Source organism: Gracilinanus agilis, chromosome 3 (genome assembly GCF_016433145.1).
Source record: "Gracilinanus agilis isolate LMUSP501 chromosome 3, AgileGrace, whole genome shotgun sequence".
Classification (NCBI taxonomy): domain Eukaryota; kingdom Metazoa; phylum Chordata; class Mammalia; order Didelphimorphia; family Didelphidae; genus Gracilinanus; species Gracilinanus agilis.
Window position 1 is genome coordinate 459151596 of NC_058132.1, and position 17878 is coordinate 459169473.

The 17878-nt window shown below is 37.1% G+C and overlaps 1 protein-coding gene and 1 pseudogene across 1 annotated transcript; one reads left to right on the forward strand and one right to left on the reverse strand.

The window, feature by feature from the left end:
• Window positions 1–4041: 4041 nt before the first annotated feature.
• Window positions 4042–5359, forward strand: LOC123239679 (annotated as a pseudogene).
• Window positions 5360–13651: 8292 nt separating this feature from the next.
• LOC123241710 (high mobility group protein B1-like) lies at window positions 13652–14926 on the reverse strand (the record flags this gene model as incomplete). Its single annotated transcript, XM_044669271.1, has 2 exons — window positions 13652–13866; window positions 14497–14926. Coding segments are annotated over 2 exons (645 nt in total), but the record flags the coding sequence as incomplete, so codon positions are not given.
• Between the last annotated feature and the right edge of the window lie 2952 nt (window positions 14927–17878).

The following is a 17878-nucleotide window of genomic DNA, read 5'->3' on the forward strand; positions in this document are numbered from 1 at the left end:
ATTATTATTTAACTATATAAACACAGCCCTTGTACATCTCTTTATGCAAGCTGATTCCAACTTTCAAATAGACTATTATGGTTGGCCTGTAATAATTGAAAGTAAACAAAGTTCACATCTCACTGCTCACAAGGTTAAGAATGGTATTTAAGCCCAGGGAATTCTATAGAGCTATCATTTAGCATATAATTCCAAGTGATAGGGATATTAGAAAAATTTAATTGAGTGCTTAAGATCCAAGTTAAGAAACTCTGGAGAAACAAAGGCTTATTTACTGGAAAACAGTTATCAGAATTATAGTAAGACAGACAGAAATGATCCTGTTTTTGTAGCTGTATTTAAAATTATAGCATCCCCTTCAATTGATTCAGATTGTCAATAAAAGACAAAACATTAGTGAAGGAGCTAAAATGTGGTATAACCAACTCACAACCATCAATTGATTCTAGCAGAAATCATTAGGGTAGGAAATTGTAATACAGTGTGGAAATTATAACACAAATGGACCTGGTAAATTATGTTAAGATGAGATTAACTCTCCCCTGCCCATTTTAGATTAAATCATCAGAAGCACACCCCACTTATTCTTAAGTGTGGAGAGGTCTGTGACCCACATGTGCTATAGTGGGTGATGAATCTGGGCCCTCTGGGCAGTAGTAAGCAAAGGTATAACTGCAATTGGTCCCCATAAAGTGAAAGGGAGGCACAGGAAGTGACAAAAGGAAGGATCTTTAAAAGTGGCAAGAACTTCCTGTGATCAGCTCTTTCGCCTTTGAACTCGGCTCTATAGGAGCTCTGGCTGGGGAAATTGGTCTGCTGTTGGATTTTCCCTTAGAACTACCACGTGGGTGAGTGAAAAAAGTTGACTCCCTTTCCTGGCTTTTCTGGAGGTTTTTTGACGACCACATTTTTTTTTTAAACCCTTAACTTCTGTGTATTGACTTATAGGTGGAAGAGTGGTAAGGGTGGGCAATGGGGGGTCAAGTGACTTGCCCAGGGTCACACAGCTGGGAAGTGTCTGAGGCCAGATTTGAACCTAGGACCTCCCGTCTCTAGGCCTGGCTCTCAATCCACTGAGCTACCCAGCTGCCCCCGATGACCACATTTTTATACATTTAGTACAACCTATAATTTTTAACCCTTACACTCATTCTAGGACTCTTTAAGACAACTCACAAATAGCTGCTAAACTGTTTTCTTTTTACTGGAAGTGCAGGTTTTGTTATATCTGGATTGATACCTTGCTGACCTTGTTGCTAATGATCTACACCAGTGGTGTCAGACCTAAATCCTACCTACCCTTGCATAGTAGAACCAGTTTAAAATATAATTTGAAACTATTTGGCAAAATGAAAATTCAACAGAAGATGGATAATGTTAACATGTGATTTTCTAAGTTGTGTAGGAATATAGTTAGGGTTAGTTGAACGAAGGGAATTTTGAGAGAAGCCCTAGGAAAAGGATTCTGGGTAGAAAGGAATTGTGGGCCTACAACTGGAAATAACTGAACTTCACTTCCTCTTGGATTTTGACCAAGCTGGAGGAAGATTTTGTCTCTCTGCCTACAATTCCCATCAAGCTAAAGGAGGATTTCTCCTCTGAATGATTCTCCCTGTGAGTTGGGATTTTGTGGAGAAGTCTGTGGCATCCAGGTAGAGGATTTACTTGGAGGGAAACAGTTTCCCCGAGTCCAGGTTTAATCTGCCAGAATTCCTATTGGTTAAGGTAATCCAAAGCTTTCCATCTATAACTTTGGTTCCTTAATAAAGCAGCCAAAACCAGGGTTTTTTCCCCTTTCTTTATTATTAATTATTAGTAGTAAGTTTAGATTAAGTCAGATAGCACTGGGGGGAGGGTGGTTTCTTAGATAACATAGGGAGGATTGAGTAGAGTCCATAGAAGAAAACAAAGGCTCTCCTTCAACAGGAGACTTAGAAGTTGGGTGGAGTTAGTTTGGAGAGTGCTAGGGTCCTACCTACCAGTTTCTTATTTCTCTCTTTTTAAAATAAGTTTTATTTTCATAAACCAAGGGTTTTTTTTGCTTCACTGTCCCTGGGGAGTTCAAAGGTGGGTTATAACATCTAACATCCCTCTAGGACTCTTCTATAATACTGTAGTATGTGTAGTGGCTTCATTTCTAGTTGGTTTTGACACATCATTGGTCTACACACATCTAAAATTGAGTCCTGATCCTATTGTTAAGTGAGTCCAAGTAATCTGGAAGTTAAGTGACTTAGCCAGGATTATATAGGTTTATAAAATTCAGGGTGCCAGATTCAAGTCCAAGTTTTCCTGGTTAAAAAAAAAAAACACACTACTCTTATCTACCATGAAACAATCTCCTATGGTATGATGAAAACTGGTTGTCTTACTTTAGACCAAAGTAATAAATAAATTAAAAAGCAAAAGAGCTTGGATTTTTTCTATAATTATGTTTCATCCAGCCCTATTTCTCAGGATTTTAAAATCTGGTTAAGTAGTCATAAAGGAAGAAACAATATAAATATCGATATATGGATGTCTTTATACAAAATCTCCCGTTATGTAGAAGTTGTAGAAATGTGACTAAAATACTTTTTCTCACTTTTGATCAATGGTCAGCAGATTTCACATTTGAAAGAGAACTCTCTGCCAAAGATACACTTGTTTACATTTCTCCCCTAGACTCATTTCTAAAAGCTGATTTGGTTTCTAAACTAGAATCACGGAATTTTAGCTAGAAAAGACATTAGAGAATCATCTAGTCCAAAGTGAACACTGATACATGGGGAGATTGTGTCATATTCCAGATGGCACAGCTAAGAAGGGCTAGAATTCATGTAGCAAGGTGGCACAATGAATGGAGCCTTAGGCTTGGAGGTAGGAAGTCCTCTTCTTAAGTTCAAATCTGGCCTCAGAGACTTATTAGCTAGATGACTCTGGGCAAGTCACTTAACCCAATTTGCTTCAATTTTCTCATCTGTAAAGTAAGAAGTAAATGGCAAACCATTCTAATATTTTTTCCAAGAAAACCCCAAAATGGGACCACAAAGATCCTGGGTACCACTGAACAATACAAAAGGACTAGAACTTAGATCTTCTTGCTCTCAGTTCAACACTACCCTTCAAGAAATCTACACTGAATTCAAGTGGAAATTTTATATACTTTTTCTTCATACTTTTTTCTGCAATAAAACTTTCTTATTACTCTAGTTTTAAGTACTGTCTCTTCTTCTCAAAATTACTTTGTATTTATTTTGCATTTACTTACTTGTGTATACATTTGGTACCTCCAGTAGAATTAAAATTTCTTGAGGACAGAGACTGAATCTTTTTTTTTTTTGTCTTTGTATATACCCAGTACCTTGAAGATACTAGGCACTTTAGGTTTGTTCAAATGGGTCGAAAGAAATATGAGAGTCAATTACAGTATTTTATGAAGCACAAATAAAATATTTATAACTCAAGAACCCTCCAAGCAAGAGGGAGATTTTAGTTCTACAAAATACTATTCCAATTCACATCACCAAGGTGGCGCCCTAGGAAAGAAAAGGAAAAATGTAATTTAACCTTCACTACCTGAAGGCTATAAGGAAATTACATTTTACTCTTCCTCCAAGTACTCCTCTGGTACCTTGAAGGGAATTGCAGAGTGTCTAGTCTCTCTACAAATAGCTATGGCCCCCCAAATGGTGCTCCTTCTAGGAAGGGGAAGAGAATAAAGTTCACAGATTACCTTGGTTTTTATAGAGTTCTAAATCCAAAACCCTGCTTGGGCTTCCTGACAGGTGGACTGGCTGACTGCAGCATCCCACCTAGAACCCTTACCCCAAGAATCATACTCTTCAGGTACTCCAAGGTAGTTTAAACTTCTGAGGCTAGTAAGTCTGGTAGGGATTACCTTCTGTACCTGAAACTGAAGGCAAATGAAACAGAACAGAAACAAATAGCTCGGCTTCCAAAGCTGAACCTCCAACAAACCGTTTGTTCTACCTCCATCCCGGCCCTGTTCTACCCAGCTCAGCCCAGATCAGACATTTCTGGCCCATCCTGAGTGCCACCATGGCCCAAGCTGATATTGTCCTGATTGGCTGGACTGGCTGTCATGGGCCAGAACCTAATTTTAAACATGAATGACCATGGCTTTGTGGTGTGTGCTTTTAATAGAATAGCCTACAAAGTTGATGACTTTTTCACCAATAAGGCAAAGGGGACTAAGGTGGTTGGAGCTCATTCCCTGGAGGAAATGGTGTCCAAACTGAAGAAGCCTCCCCCGATCATCCTTCTCTTCAAGGCCAGCCAAGCTGTGGATGATTTTATTGTGAAACTGGTGCCCTTATTGGAAGTCAGGGACATTATTATTGATGGGGGGAATTCAGAATATAGAGACACTACAAAGTGATGCCAAGACCTCAAGATCAAGGGCATCTTGTGGGAAGTGGTGTTAGTGATGGAGAGGATGGGGACCATTACGGGCCATCTCTCATGTCTGGAGCCAACAAAGAAGTTTGGTCACATATCAAGGCCATCTTCCAAAGCATCACTGCCAAAGTGGGCTCTGGGGAACCTTGCTGTAATTAGGTGGGAGAGGAGGGCGCTGGTCACTTTGTCAAGATGGTGCACAATGGGATAGAATATGGAGACATGCAGTTGATTTGTGAACTCTACCACCTGATGAAAGATATCCTGGGCATGGAGCACATTTAGATGGCCACCGTGTTTGAAGAATGAAATAAGACAGAGCTGGACTCTTTCCTGATTGAAATCACTGCCAACATCCTTAAGTTCTGATATCCTGATGGCCAGCACCTCCTGCCCAAGATCAGGGACAGTGCCGACCAGAAGGGTCCTGGGAAGTGGACAGACTAAATTTGGGGGTGACAAGAAGTCCTTCCTGGAGGACATTTGAAAGGCCCTCTATACCTCCAAGATCATCTCTTACATCTAAGGATTTATGCTCTTGGGACAGGCAGCCCAAGAGTTTGGCTAGACACTCTATAGTGGAATTTGCCCTGATATGGAGGGGTGGCTGCATCATCCACAGTGTCTTCCTGGAGAAGATCAAAGATACCTTTGACTGGAACCCCCAGCTCCAGAACCTTTTCCTGGATGACTTCTTTAAGACTGCTGTGCAGAACTACTAGGACTCATGGCAGTGGATGATCAGCACTGGGGTACAGGCTAGCACCCCCATGCCCTGCTTCACCATGGCTCTTTCCTTCTGTGATGGGTACAGGCACAAGACGCTACCTGCCAATTTGATCAGAGGGATGACTTTGGGGTTCACACCTATGAACTCTTAGCTGAACCAGGACACTTTATCCATACAAACTGGACAGGTCACGTTGGCAGTGTGTCCTCTTCTTCCTACAATGCCTAATGAGATTTCTTCTGTCTGCTGATGAATTTCCATAGACCTTCCTGCCAACCCCTTCTGCTTACACTGCATTTGTTTCCTGCCTGGAACTCTTAAAATCAGTTATTGTAAGAGCCCTTCCCTGTGGGGAGGACAAATAGAGTCTATACAGTGAGTTTCCTGCCCTCTGCCCTTGCTTTTTAGGATTGTCTTGAAATTGATCATGTGCATGGTGGCTCTGATCAGTGGCCCACCCTACCCTAGAAGCAGGATCAATCAAGGCAGCAAATAGGGTCCAAGACGGTGGTAGCACCTACATTATGGTTGGGAAAGGCTCTGGTAGAATTTGACCAAAAATAGAACCTTTGTCTTACACAGGTGAATAACCATTCTTTTACCTTTTAATAAAAACTCCATTATATTTATTTAAAAAAAAAAAGAAACAAACACCTCGAGGCAGTGGATAGAACACTGGGCTTGGAATCAGGAAGACTCATCTTCCTGAGTTCAAATATGGCCTCAGACACTAGCTGTGTGACCCTGGGCAAGTGACTTAATCCTATTTCCTTCAGTTCTTCATCCGTAAATGTGTTGTAGAAAGAAATGGCAAACCACTCCAGTATCCCTGCCAAAAAACTCCAAAATGGGTTCACAAAGAATTGGACATGAGTGAAACAGCTTAACAACTTGCCTATTTCTCAGAGCCAGGATAAAAGAAATTTAGGTCAGCACTCTCGTTGGTTCAGTTCATGATGTCATAATGTTAGTTGAACTCTGATCTTCACTCTCTGAGTATAGCAGGAAAACATGTGTATGAAAGAAAACAAGTACTCCAGTCTGGAAACTGTGGCTTAGAGAAGAGAATGGATTTCCCAGCTTCCCATATATAATAGTAGAGGTGGAATTTGAACTCAGCTCTCTTGGCTCCAAATTTAGTACAGATATTCCTCTACATCACAAGGGTTAGGAGTACAACACCTCCACAATCTAGAAAATCCATGTAAATTTTTTTCTCAAACTTTCTCAAATTGTTTTTTTTTTTACTTATTTTAAACTTAAAAAAGAAATTGAGCATATTTATGGTATTAAGAGATAAAATATGTTGACATTATATAACACTATGTGTTCTGAGCTCTAAACTTATTCTGCTAGGCTTTGGCATGTCATTTGTGGTTTCCTTCCACAAAAATCCCCCTAAAATTCCCATTTAATATCTTATGCTGACTAGTGATATATCATAACTGCAGTGGGAAAAGATATTCTCCCTTTCCTCCTCTTTACTATGGAAAATAGACATCATAGGAGTGGTTTTTAAAAATTAAAATAAAAATTTTAAAAAATTAGTTAGACAACTATATCTGGTATCACATACACACTTATAAGAAAAAAAAACTTGGGAAAAGATCAATAAGAATTGTAATGGGGATAATTTGAGGAAAGGTGTGTGGTAAAAGGGGATTTTGAAAGGAGGTTGTCAAAGGACTTGCTAGGTAGGTAATCTAGGTTACAGGTAGGCTGGAATAAGGAGATTCAGGATATAATAGGGCTGAAGTCAGGAGTATAGCACTAAAGGGAAACAAAGATCTTCAGGGAGAGGAGGAATTAATCTAAACAGGCAAAGATAGCAGGGCTTATAGACCAGGACTCAGACTTAAACACAAACTGAAGGAAATAGACTGAGCTGAAATTAACTACAGGCTTTAGTTAATTTCACAGGAAGGGACTTGTTTTGAAGTTACACCTTCCTTCAAGATGGATACCCGGTTTCCCTTCAAGCCCAGAGTATGTTAGTTCTTTCCTTCTTCTTCCCTCTCTTAATAACTAACTGACAAATTATACTAATAGGTCTGTTGAAACACAAAAGGGTTTATTATCTTTAAAGGATGATTTGTCAGGAAAGTGGATTGAGGAAGCCCTAACAGTTGTCTCAGGAACTTCAGGTGGGGAAGGGAGGCAGAGATGGAGTCTGAGTAAGGACCTGCCTTAACTCAGCTTATAAGGTGCTCTTGATATCTAAAGGGAATAAATGATGACTGACTAATTTCTTTATATATAATACTGTCAAATTATAGTTAAACCATTCACAGATTTGAACTCCTCTCTAATTTACTCTCCTTATTAACTCCACAGACATATAAGGTAAGGGAAGGAAGATAGGAAATAATAAAGGAAATGAAGATACAAAGAGTTTATCTAAACTAACAATTCTTAAATAAATATTTCAAAGCCAGGCTAAATTTCAATTCTACAGATAGGTAAGGAAGCAGCTCAGCAGGTCTAAAACTCTCTCCACGAGATTCACAAACCAACTGACTTTTCTCTCTCAAGATTCCAAACCCCTAACTGATTACAGAATTCAGCCAAAGCTTGAAAAAACTATCATGACCCCCTCTCTCTATACTACAGAATGTAAAAAATGCCAATTTTAAAAGAGAAATATCTGTTTGACTCTTACCACTGTCTCCTTTGTACTTGCTTTGTAAGAAAGCTTGAATTTACAAGTCTGTTAATCTGATACTTTTAATGGGAGCTACATTAACTCTAAAATGATACAGTTTTCCAATTTTCTTTGTCAAATTTCCAGAACCCAAAAGAATTGAAAGCAAAAATCAGGAATTGTTTTAAAATATTTTAAAAATAACAAACTCTTTGAAAGCAGAAATATTTGACAAATTGCTTTTATAAGATGATATCAGATCATAGTGCATTCTAAACTTTTGATGGTTTCCATAATTGTGGAAAGAATTCATATCATATTTCCTTAGTTTGGAGAAATCAATTCACCCATCTGATATAATGGAAGAGATTTTATATTGAAGTTCTGGGAAAGAAGATGAAAATGGTGTTATTTGATACTCAAAGGAGGTGAGCTATACTTTTGTGAGAAGGTTGTGAAGGTCCTACAAATGTTAAGGTTTATCTTATGGCAACATTAAGGTGGCACAGTTGAAAGAATGCAGGAGCTGGAGTCAAGAAAACTCATCTTCCTGAGTTCAAAACAGGCCTTAGACACTTACTAGCTATGTGATCCTGGGCAAATCACTTAACTAACCTCCAGTTTCCTGGTTTCCTCATCTATAAAATGAGCAGGAGAAGGAAATGGCAAAACACTCCAGTATCTTTGTCAATAAAAGCCCAAATGGAGTTATAAAGAATTAGACACGATTGACATAACAACATCAATGTGGAAGAAACTCTTGAATCTCAGTTTGTCCAGACCCTATGCCTTCCCAGGAAAGTGCAATTCTACATCCAACAAATGCTTTGAAACTCAAAAAAAAAAAAAAAAAAAAAACCAAAAAAACCAGTGTGAGAGTAAAAGATGAAAGAGTAAATCCACACAGAAGATGCCAATTTTACATATAAGCTAGAGAAAGGAATAATGGAGAATATCAAAGTTGGATAAGATTACATCTTGGTGGCCTGGCAGTAGGAAAGTTTGGGGGATGCCACATTGGAAGTAGGCAGAGATCACGTTACCTCTGAATTTATCAGTGACCTAATGCAGCAACATTAGAAATCTAGAGTGAATCACCTTGTTCAGACAAAATGGTAGAATAGGAAGAAGTAGTATAGTCTAGCAGAGCAGAAACTATGGAACAGGGGAAAATGGGGATCTAATAGTCAGATGTAGAGAACAAAAAGAGGCCTTTGGTGTTGTCCAAGAAGAAGTGATCTTAAAGTCAGACCCAGAGAAATGAAGAGGACTGAAGTACTGCCATTCTGACCCTAGTAGCAGAACATCAAATAATAAAGACCAGGACCACACAAAGTCACTGCAGTCTCACCAGAAGGGTGCAGGGCCTCCTAGACCAGACACAAAGCCCCAATTTGGGAAATAAATCTAGGGGGATGAGTCAACAAAAAAATGATAAAGAGCTATTATGTTGCTGAGGATACCTAAGAAACAAACCCACAAGAGGAGATAATTCCAAAACACAAATTGTCAAAAAAATAAATAAATAAAACTTGGGCACAAGATCAATTAGAATTTCTAGAAAAAAAGGAAGGAAAATTTTTTTTAAAAGTTTAAAATGGTATTATGAGTAGAATGACAGTGCTAGAGGAAAGAATTAGGAAATTAATGGGTAACTACAGAAGAGTGACTTGGAACTGGAAATAACATTTTTGCACAAGAGAAGCATAACCTTATCCAAGTAACAGACTCCTTAAAAATTAGAATGGGTCAAATTGGTCTTGTTCAAGGACACATGACAAAACTAGTGGAAACACGCATCGGCGAAGGTTGGGGGGGTGCGGGGGGGGTTGAAGGGGAAAGGTGGAGCATGAATCATGTAACCATGTTAAAAATGAATATTAATAAATGTTTTAAAAAAAATTAGAATGGGTCAAACAAAAGTCAAAGAGAAAACAAAAAAAATTAAAACAAATTCCAAAAACCAAAAAAAGAAAATAAAATGTAATCTATCAAAAATAACTGACTCTGAAAACAGATTGAGAGAGAAACTTTTTAATGTTCTTTTTTTAATCATGAATTCAAAATTCTCTCCCTTCCTTACTTCCTCTTACTCCTCTTTCCCTGAGATAGTAAGCAGTCTGATATAGATTTTACTTGTACAATCATGTAAAACATTTTTCCAAATCAGTAATTTGGGAGAAGATATCATTGAAAGAGGGTTTAATAAACATTTGACTATCTATAAAAAGGAAAAGGGGAGGTTTGGTTGGATATTAATATTCAAATGAAGTGGTCTGAGAACCATGACCAATTCTTTTTTTTTTAAAGCCTGATTATGGTTTTTTTTCCTGATTTCTTGAAATGTGCTATTTAGGCTCTTTTAAAAAAAATTTGGTCATGGCTCTCAGATTGTACATCTGCTTGGCTAACACATTGTGTCATGAAATGTGAACTATGAATTTTTTTATTATAATTTTTGTTTTTTCTTTAATATTTGCTATAGGATATTTGAATTTTTTTCCTTTTTCCTTTCCTTTTCTTTCCCTTCTCTTGTCTTTTTTTAGTACTTGAAATACTTGGAATCAGTATTAATGTTTTGGATCTTGAAGGATAAGTTAACAATATCTACTAGCCCTAATATTTATGCATATCCAAAAGCTTGAGACTATGGAAACCTTCCATTGATTGTTAAGTATTATGGGACTTTTACTAATAATTGTGTCTGATTTCAGAAGGGATTACATACAGCCACTGCACATTGCTATGAAGTACAAGGCCAAGGAGACCAATAATCCCTGTGGGAATGAAGAGAATATGCACCTAGACAGAGGACTTGTTTGGAGGTTCGAAGAAGCAGCTTTTTGACAATTTCAGACAGGGGACTCCCTTGTACCAAATTTCCGACAGGTACCTTAGTGTGGCTTTCATTTTGGCTCCACTATCCCTGAGAGTAAACATAAAATCAGACCAGGGAACCATATTTCCCTTTTACCTCAAACCATAGTCCCTTCTCTTTTAGAATTTGGCAGTTTTCTGTAGTCCTGGCTGCTGATGGGTAAAGTGCTATATTGCTGCAATTGTCCTCCAGGCTTGTGGGACATATATCACTTTAATTTGGGCTTGCTTATGATTCAAGGGCATGTTACAGATTTATTTTTTTTACTCAGACTCTTATACATGAAAGATTTCATTTCATTTTTTAATCATTTTTATATATATTTTTTATACAAAATTTAATTTTGCTCTTTTATTTGGGATTTTTTCCTTTTTCTTTTTTTTTGGATTTCTGATTTTCTTTTGACAATTACATTCTCTCATCATTGTCATCTTTTAAATGAAAAGGTGGGATAAGAAGAGTTCTAGGTATGAACAAATCATGAAAGTATTAAAGATGTATTAAAAAAACTGACTAATGAGCAAAGTGCTCATGTACCAGACTTATGGATATATTTCTAATATTTCACATAATTGATTTCTTGGATCCTTGGATTGAATTGGAGCTCAAATCTTGTATTAAAATCACTCCCCATCTCTGCAGTCTGGAAGGTTGGCTAGCAATTACTATAGCTTCTTTGTTATGGCAAAGCATTTGTATGAGATAGGGCCAGTGTGCTGAAGGAAAAAGGACTTTCAAATGAACTGATCTGGGCATTGTCTTACTCCATTGTCCTAGGATCTGGCTCTTTTATCTTGTTCTTGATTACTGATATGATGCTAATTTTTCTGCCATATTGCCTATTTGATTAACAATCCCACATCCCCCATTCCTTGAAATCTCAATAAAATCCAGTTTACCTGTCTGACTTGAGAGAATCTCTCTCTCATCATCAGAGTAGGATCTGACAGACTAGAAGTTATGCTGAAGAATACTATGTCTCTATGTCTCTTTTCTCTCTTCCACCCATATTCCCTCAGTCTCTTTCAGGTGCTTTACTCTCATGAGAATATCGTGTAGTTGCTGGATGGTTATACAGACATATTAGAACAAGACAAAAAAATAAAAATAGAATTTACCAATTACTTCCTGTAAGAAACTTCAAAATGAATATTTCCAGAAATGTCATAGCCTGAATTTAGAGAATCTAGGTCAATACTTCAAATGACTAGAAAGAAAGGATTTAAGTACCAAACAGTTACAGTCAGATCACACACGATTTGGGAGCTACTACTATAAAGAGGTGGAGAACATGGAATATAATAGGCAAAAGATATAATAGGCCTTCACTGAAGAATAATTTGCTCAGGAAAACTGAATGTGATCCTAAAGGAGGAAAAAAAAACAATAAAATGGAGGACTTTCATGTATTCCTTTTTTTTTTTTGCAATTATTAGTTAATTAGTATCATCCAGGATTCCACCTGAAATTATACATAAACAAATGCAAAACTGAAATTAGAATCTGAAAGTTGAAATTGTATAAAAAAACAGTACTCCATCACAAAAGTGTATAAGGGTACAAGAACACTATTTTAAAACATTGGTACTGAAGGGAACCATGATTTCGAAACCACAAAACTGCCAAACTGTCCCCCCAAATGGTAAACAGATAAACATAAATGATCAGTTTTAGTGGATATGGTTAGCTTTGATTTTAGAAAGGAAAAAATATTTGATCAAATTAGGTGTTTGGTGTTTAAACAATTTACTGTAATGCCAAATTTTAAGTGTATTTTCCATCAAGGCCTATTTTTTTAAAAAGAGTATCAAATATTACAATTACTCGTAAACCCTAATAGGAAAAACACTTCATTTTAAATGAGACTACATTCTAATTTTATTTGGGACTGACTTAAATCAAATCTGAATTTTCAGTTTTAAGAATCTAAAGTTTTCCAAGGGCTATTCACTGCCAGCTCCTTCACACTATAAGCCCACTTAGCCTTTAATAAATTTACTCCCAAAGATTAATGTGGCAGTCTTGCATTTCAACTCATGCTTTGGGGGCATATTCTCAGCTTTTCTGAAGTTTGGGAATTAGAAACATAACTTCAGTTACATAGTAATAAAGTTGTGAATGTTGTATAATCCCCCACATAAAGATCACAACATAGCCTTCTATTGGTCCTTCTGGGACAAAATTTTAGTATGTTTCACTCAAACAATTCCATGCTGCTGATTTCTGTATTCTCCACTTGGTAAATGTTGTAACTGGATAGAATACTATACTATGTGAAATTTGAGTTTATTAACTGGGAACTTCTGATTTCTAGTTACGGAAGAAAATTGTTTCTATACAAGTTTATATCAAGATTAGACAGGGTGTGTAGATCAAAGCTTTTTTTTTTTTTAATCAACTAACTATATGAAAAGATGAAGACATGTGATCCCAAATGGGCATACAAAAAGCAAAGATGAGCTTCCCCGCAAAAAGAAGTTATGATTTAAGGGTACTTATGAAAAGGACAATACTAATAAAAAAATTGTATTTACTTAAAAGCACTCAGAATGTCAAAACAGCTTCAACTTTTTTTTTTCAATTACAGAGCAGTATTCATTTAACAGAACAATTATTTCATATGCTGCATCAAAGACAACTAAAGATGAAAATGAACTACATCCCCATATATTACTAATTTGTGCTGTGCACCAACATGAACCTGCTTAAAAATTCCATGCCAATTTACAACCCCCTTACTGTACCAGGCAAGGTTATTGTCTATTGAAAATGTCACTAAAAGACAGGGCTTTCTAAAGACACATTCAGTAGTGTGTTAACTATATGTATATGTATATATGTATATATATATATATATATATATAGACATTGTACAGTTTAAAAACAAGTCTTACACAGCCTTACATATCCATTTTTTTTCTTTAAAAGAAGTGAGCTGTGTATGGGTGGATGGGTGGGGATTAAATGCTTTATAGACAAGAAAAACTGCTCTAGAACGAACTTATTCATCATCTTCATCATCTCCCTCATCCTCCTCATCTTCTTCATTCTCCTCCTTGTCTTCTTCATTTTCCTCATCTTCTTCCTCCTCATTTTTCTTGCTCTTCTCAGCTTTGACAATTCTTTCTTTTTTATGCACATCAGGTTTTCCTTTAGCCTGTGCAGCAATATCCTTTTCATACTTTTCCTTCAGCTTAGTTGCCTTTTTTTCATAAGTGAAGCCGTCCAACAGCTTCACGAAGATTCCTAGTGGGTTGGACACTTAGAAAGGGGAACCAAGGACTGAGTGAAAATGGGTTACGGGTTAAGGATTAATGGAAAGAGAACATAAGGCGAGAATAAAGACACGCAGACACAGAAAGTTTTGGCATAAGGTAGACAGACAGCGAGTAAGCTCTGATGGTCAAGAGCTTCATGGTTAGGAGCTCTGATGGTTGAGAGCTCTCTTGCCAACTGATGTCTTGTCACTTTTATTGGGGTTACAACAGTATGGGGGGAAGGGGAGAGGCTGGTGGCCTGATACATTAACATTATGAGGTAATCATCATAAAATGCAAACTGTCAAAACCTGAAACAATAGATAGAGCTAAGATCAGGATCCAGGGTGGATATGGCCTAAGGCATCTACTGTTGTTTGATACCTATATTAATTGATCATTGAAGGAAAAGTAAGGAGACTGAGATAACTGACTCTCTTCTGGGGTGTAGCCTTAGGGAAGGGCTAGGGATTTGGCAATTTGACTCAAGATTACAGAGATCAATCATTAGCAGAATAAGAGTTAAGTTTTTTTTAATACTTCTTAAAATAATATCAAAATTAATGTATACCTGGATTGCTACAATAAGGTTGTTTGACATCTGCAGCACTATCATACCACATTTCTCCCAATTTTTTGTCCACATTTCCAATAGAAAGACCAGGATGCTCCCCTTTGATTTTTGGGCAATACTCAGAACAGAATAAGAAGAATACCAAAGGAAGCCTCTTCCGTGCATTGGGATCCTTAAGCTTCTTTTTTGTTTCTCCTTTAGGTAGTATGTAGGTTTTTGTATTTCTTTCATAAGGAACCTTATTAGCTTTTGCCAAGTCCTCAAATTTTCCTTTCTCTTTAGCAGACATTGTCTTCCACTTTTCTGAGCATTTTTTAGAAAATTCTGAGAAGTTCACAGAAGCATCTGCTTGCTTTTTCTTGTGTTCCTCCTGGCAGGTTTGCACAAAGAAGGAATATGAAGACATTTTCTCTATTGGCTTCTTAGGATCACCTTTGCCCGTTTTTTAATTTTTTTTAATTTTTTTTTTTATTTTCCCTTAGCACCACACAGAATAGCCCAGTGCCCATTTGGCTCTTGCTTGCCTTGATTACTGTCTCTATGGAGCAATCCCATGTATTCCTCTTAAAATTTTTTCTTTTCCTTTCCAGATAAGTCTTTAATAAGTAATTGCTCAAATATATAAAATCACAGAAATTAGATGAAAAGAATAGTTAGCCTCCTAATTACACCATTTTATCACATTCTAGGTATCATTCCAAAAATCAAAAGTGCGTCTATACTATTTTTCCAACACAATGCAAAAAATGGTAAATATTAACATAAAATAATATAATGGACTTAACACATGAAATTTAAAGCAAAACTTTTTGCCAAATAGCATCAATGCAGGTGAATGTATCTCCAAATCATCCTACATGGAAAAATCATTTTATCTATCTATTAATTTTGGCATTCTATACTAGTTGCATTAAGAAATCTGTATAGAGTAGTTAGTAATTTTGCTTTTACAGTTACAAAGGTATATCACCCAACAGTTAGCATTTAGAGCACAAATCAACTATATTATGAATATTACTTTCCCCCAATTAATTTATCAACTTCTAAGCATTCTTGATGAAAATAACTAGAGCTGAGTAGAAACTTTGAAACATAAACTCAGGAGTCAAGAGAAATCTAATAAAGTAAATGAAAGTGAGTAAATAAAAGAATCTTTACTTTCCAATGGGTACTTTTATGTATGGGACAATGTGAGTGCCTCTCAGAACCTTAATTTCTCAGTGGTTATTAAAGGGAGTGAAATAAGACAAAAGGCCTGGAAGTAGTTTTGTTATATGTGTGTGTGTTTTTTAACCCATACCTTCTGTCTTAGAATTAATACTGTGTATTGGTTCCAAGGCAAAAGATTAAGGGCTAGGCAACTGGGGTTAAGTGACTTGCCCAAGACCACACAGCTAGGAAATATTTGAGGTCAAATTTGAACCCGGGACCTCCTATCTTTAGGATTGGCTCTCAATCCACTGAGCCAACCAGCTGCCTCCTAGTTTTTTTTTTTTTTTTTTAATTTTTTAAACCCTTAACTTCTGTGTATTGGCTCCTAGGTGGAAGAGTGGTAAGAGTGGGCCATGGGGGTCAAGTGACTTGCCCAGGGTCACACAGCTGGGAAGTGTCTGAGGCCGGATTTGCCTCCTAGTTTTGTTATGTTTTGATGACTCTTAAATGGAAGGAAAGAGAGAGGGAAAAAAATGATATTTTAAGGAGAAAAAGCAGTTAGATGCCTGAGAGGATAGGGGATAGCCCTGGAATTAGGAATACCTGAATTAAAATCTGATTTAGACACTTACTAGCTGAATGACCTTAGGCAAGTCACTTAATCTCTGCCTTAATCCACTGGAGAAGGAAATAGTGAACCATTCCATTACTTTTGCCAAGAAAACCCCATGATTAGTGTTACCATGCTACGGTCTGTGAGGTCATGAAGAATTAGGAATGATTCAACAACAATGGGAAAAAAAAGGGGAGGGAGTATGGGTGAATCTCATTTTCTCAGAAAGTGTCACCTTTTTTGATCATAGAACATTAGAATTAGAAGGGTCCTTGATGCCATGTCTAACTTCTCTCAGCCTCAACTCATCTACAAAATGAAGGAGTTGTACTGGATGGACTCTAAAGTCATCTGTAAATCTATGATGTAGTTAACCCCCCCCCTTTTTTTTTTTTTTGTAAATGAGGAACCTGAGATCTGAAATAGCTTGCCTATGTTTAAAAACATCCTTATTTAAAACAGAAAAGTCTGGGGAACAAAACTTCCATGATAATTTGATTTATTATGTAAGGTCAGTGGTTACCTTAAACCAAAGGTCATTGGCTCCGAGATAGCCAGAGACAAATGAATGATTCACAGAGCTTATTTTATAGTACAAAAAGCTGACATACTGATGTAGTTTTTCATTATAATATTCTTACAGGGATATATGACAAAATATGACTAGTTTCATAAGAAATGAGAAACAGGTGATTTGTAATATGCAATAGTTGGGTGTAATAGGAGCAAAATAAGGAATGTCTAAGGGGTGGGATAACTTCTGAATTTAATATTCTGTTAGACTAGGCCTTATACCCATCACTTCATAGCCTGCTGTTGAAAGCAGGTTTTGATAGCCTTTTCTGAAAGTGGAACTTTGTTGTTTTAGAAACTTGATCTAACAAGGATTTTCTGGAAAGACAGTCTGGAGAGGTGAAGCCAAGATGGTGGCTTAGGAGCACCTAAATCCATAACCTCTTCAAAAATCCTTCCAAACCAATATTCATATCGTGCTTTCAAGCAAACAGAAATCCAAACTGTTATATTTGTTAAACAGGTATATTCGTGGGAAGCTGCAAATGCCAGTGGTCTGTAGAGTAATCAGGTCTTGCTAATCTTTGGTTTATGAAGATGACACACACACACAGGCTCTCAAGCAGGCTTGTCAGCAGGGGATAAGATCTTGCTGAGTGCTCCTTTTTTCCTTCCCCCTCCCACCAAGCAGTTGGGAAATCAGTTACAAAATGGAGGTTGATCCGTTATCTTCTGGGCTCTGTCAGGAAACTAGGAAGGACAACACTCCTAGACATCTTAACTTTCTCTAAACTATTTCCCCACAGGTTTGAGTAAAGAGAAAATAGTAAAAGCTTGATGTCTTGAAGCTTTCAGGCACAGAGGAAAGGACTTGCTTTTGGGGCTACCCAGCAGGAGGAAGTCAGCTTGAGGAGTTGTAAATATTCCCCTGAATATAGCCAGACACAGCTACCAAATGATGAAAGGCTTAATGTTATGTGGGGAAGGGAAGGAAGGGAGATTTAACAAGGATAGACAAGGTCTGGGAATCCCTAAACTGTTATGTCCAAGCAGCCCCTCCCCACAGAGGGGAAAGGTATGTTGGTTTGCTAATTAGCCTTCTAACCTAATAGATAATCT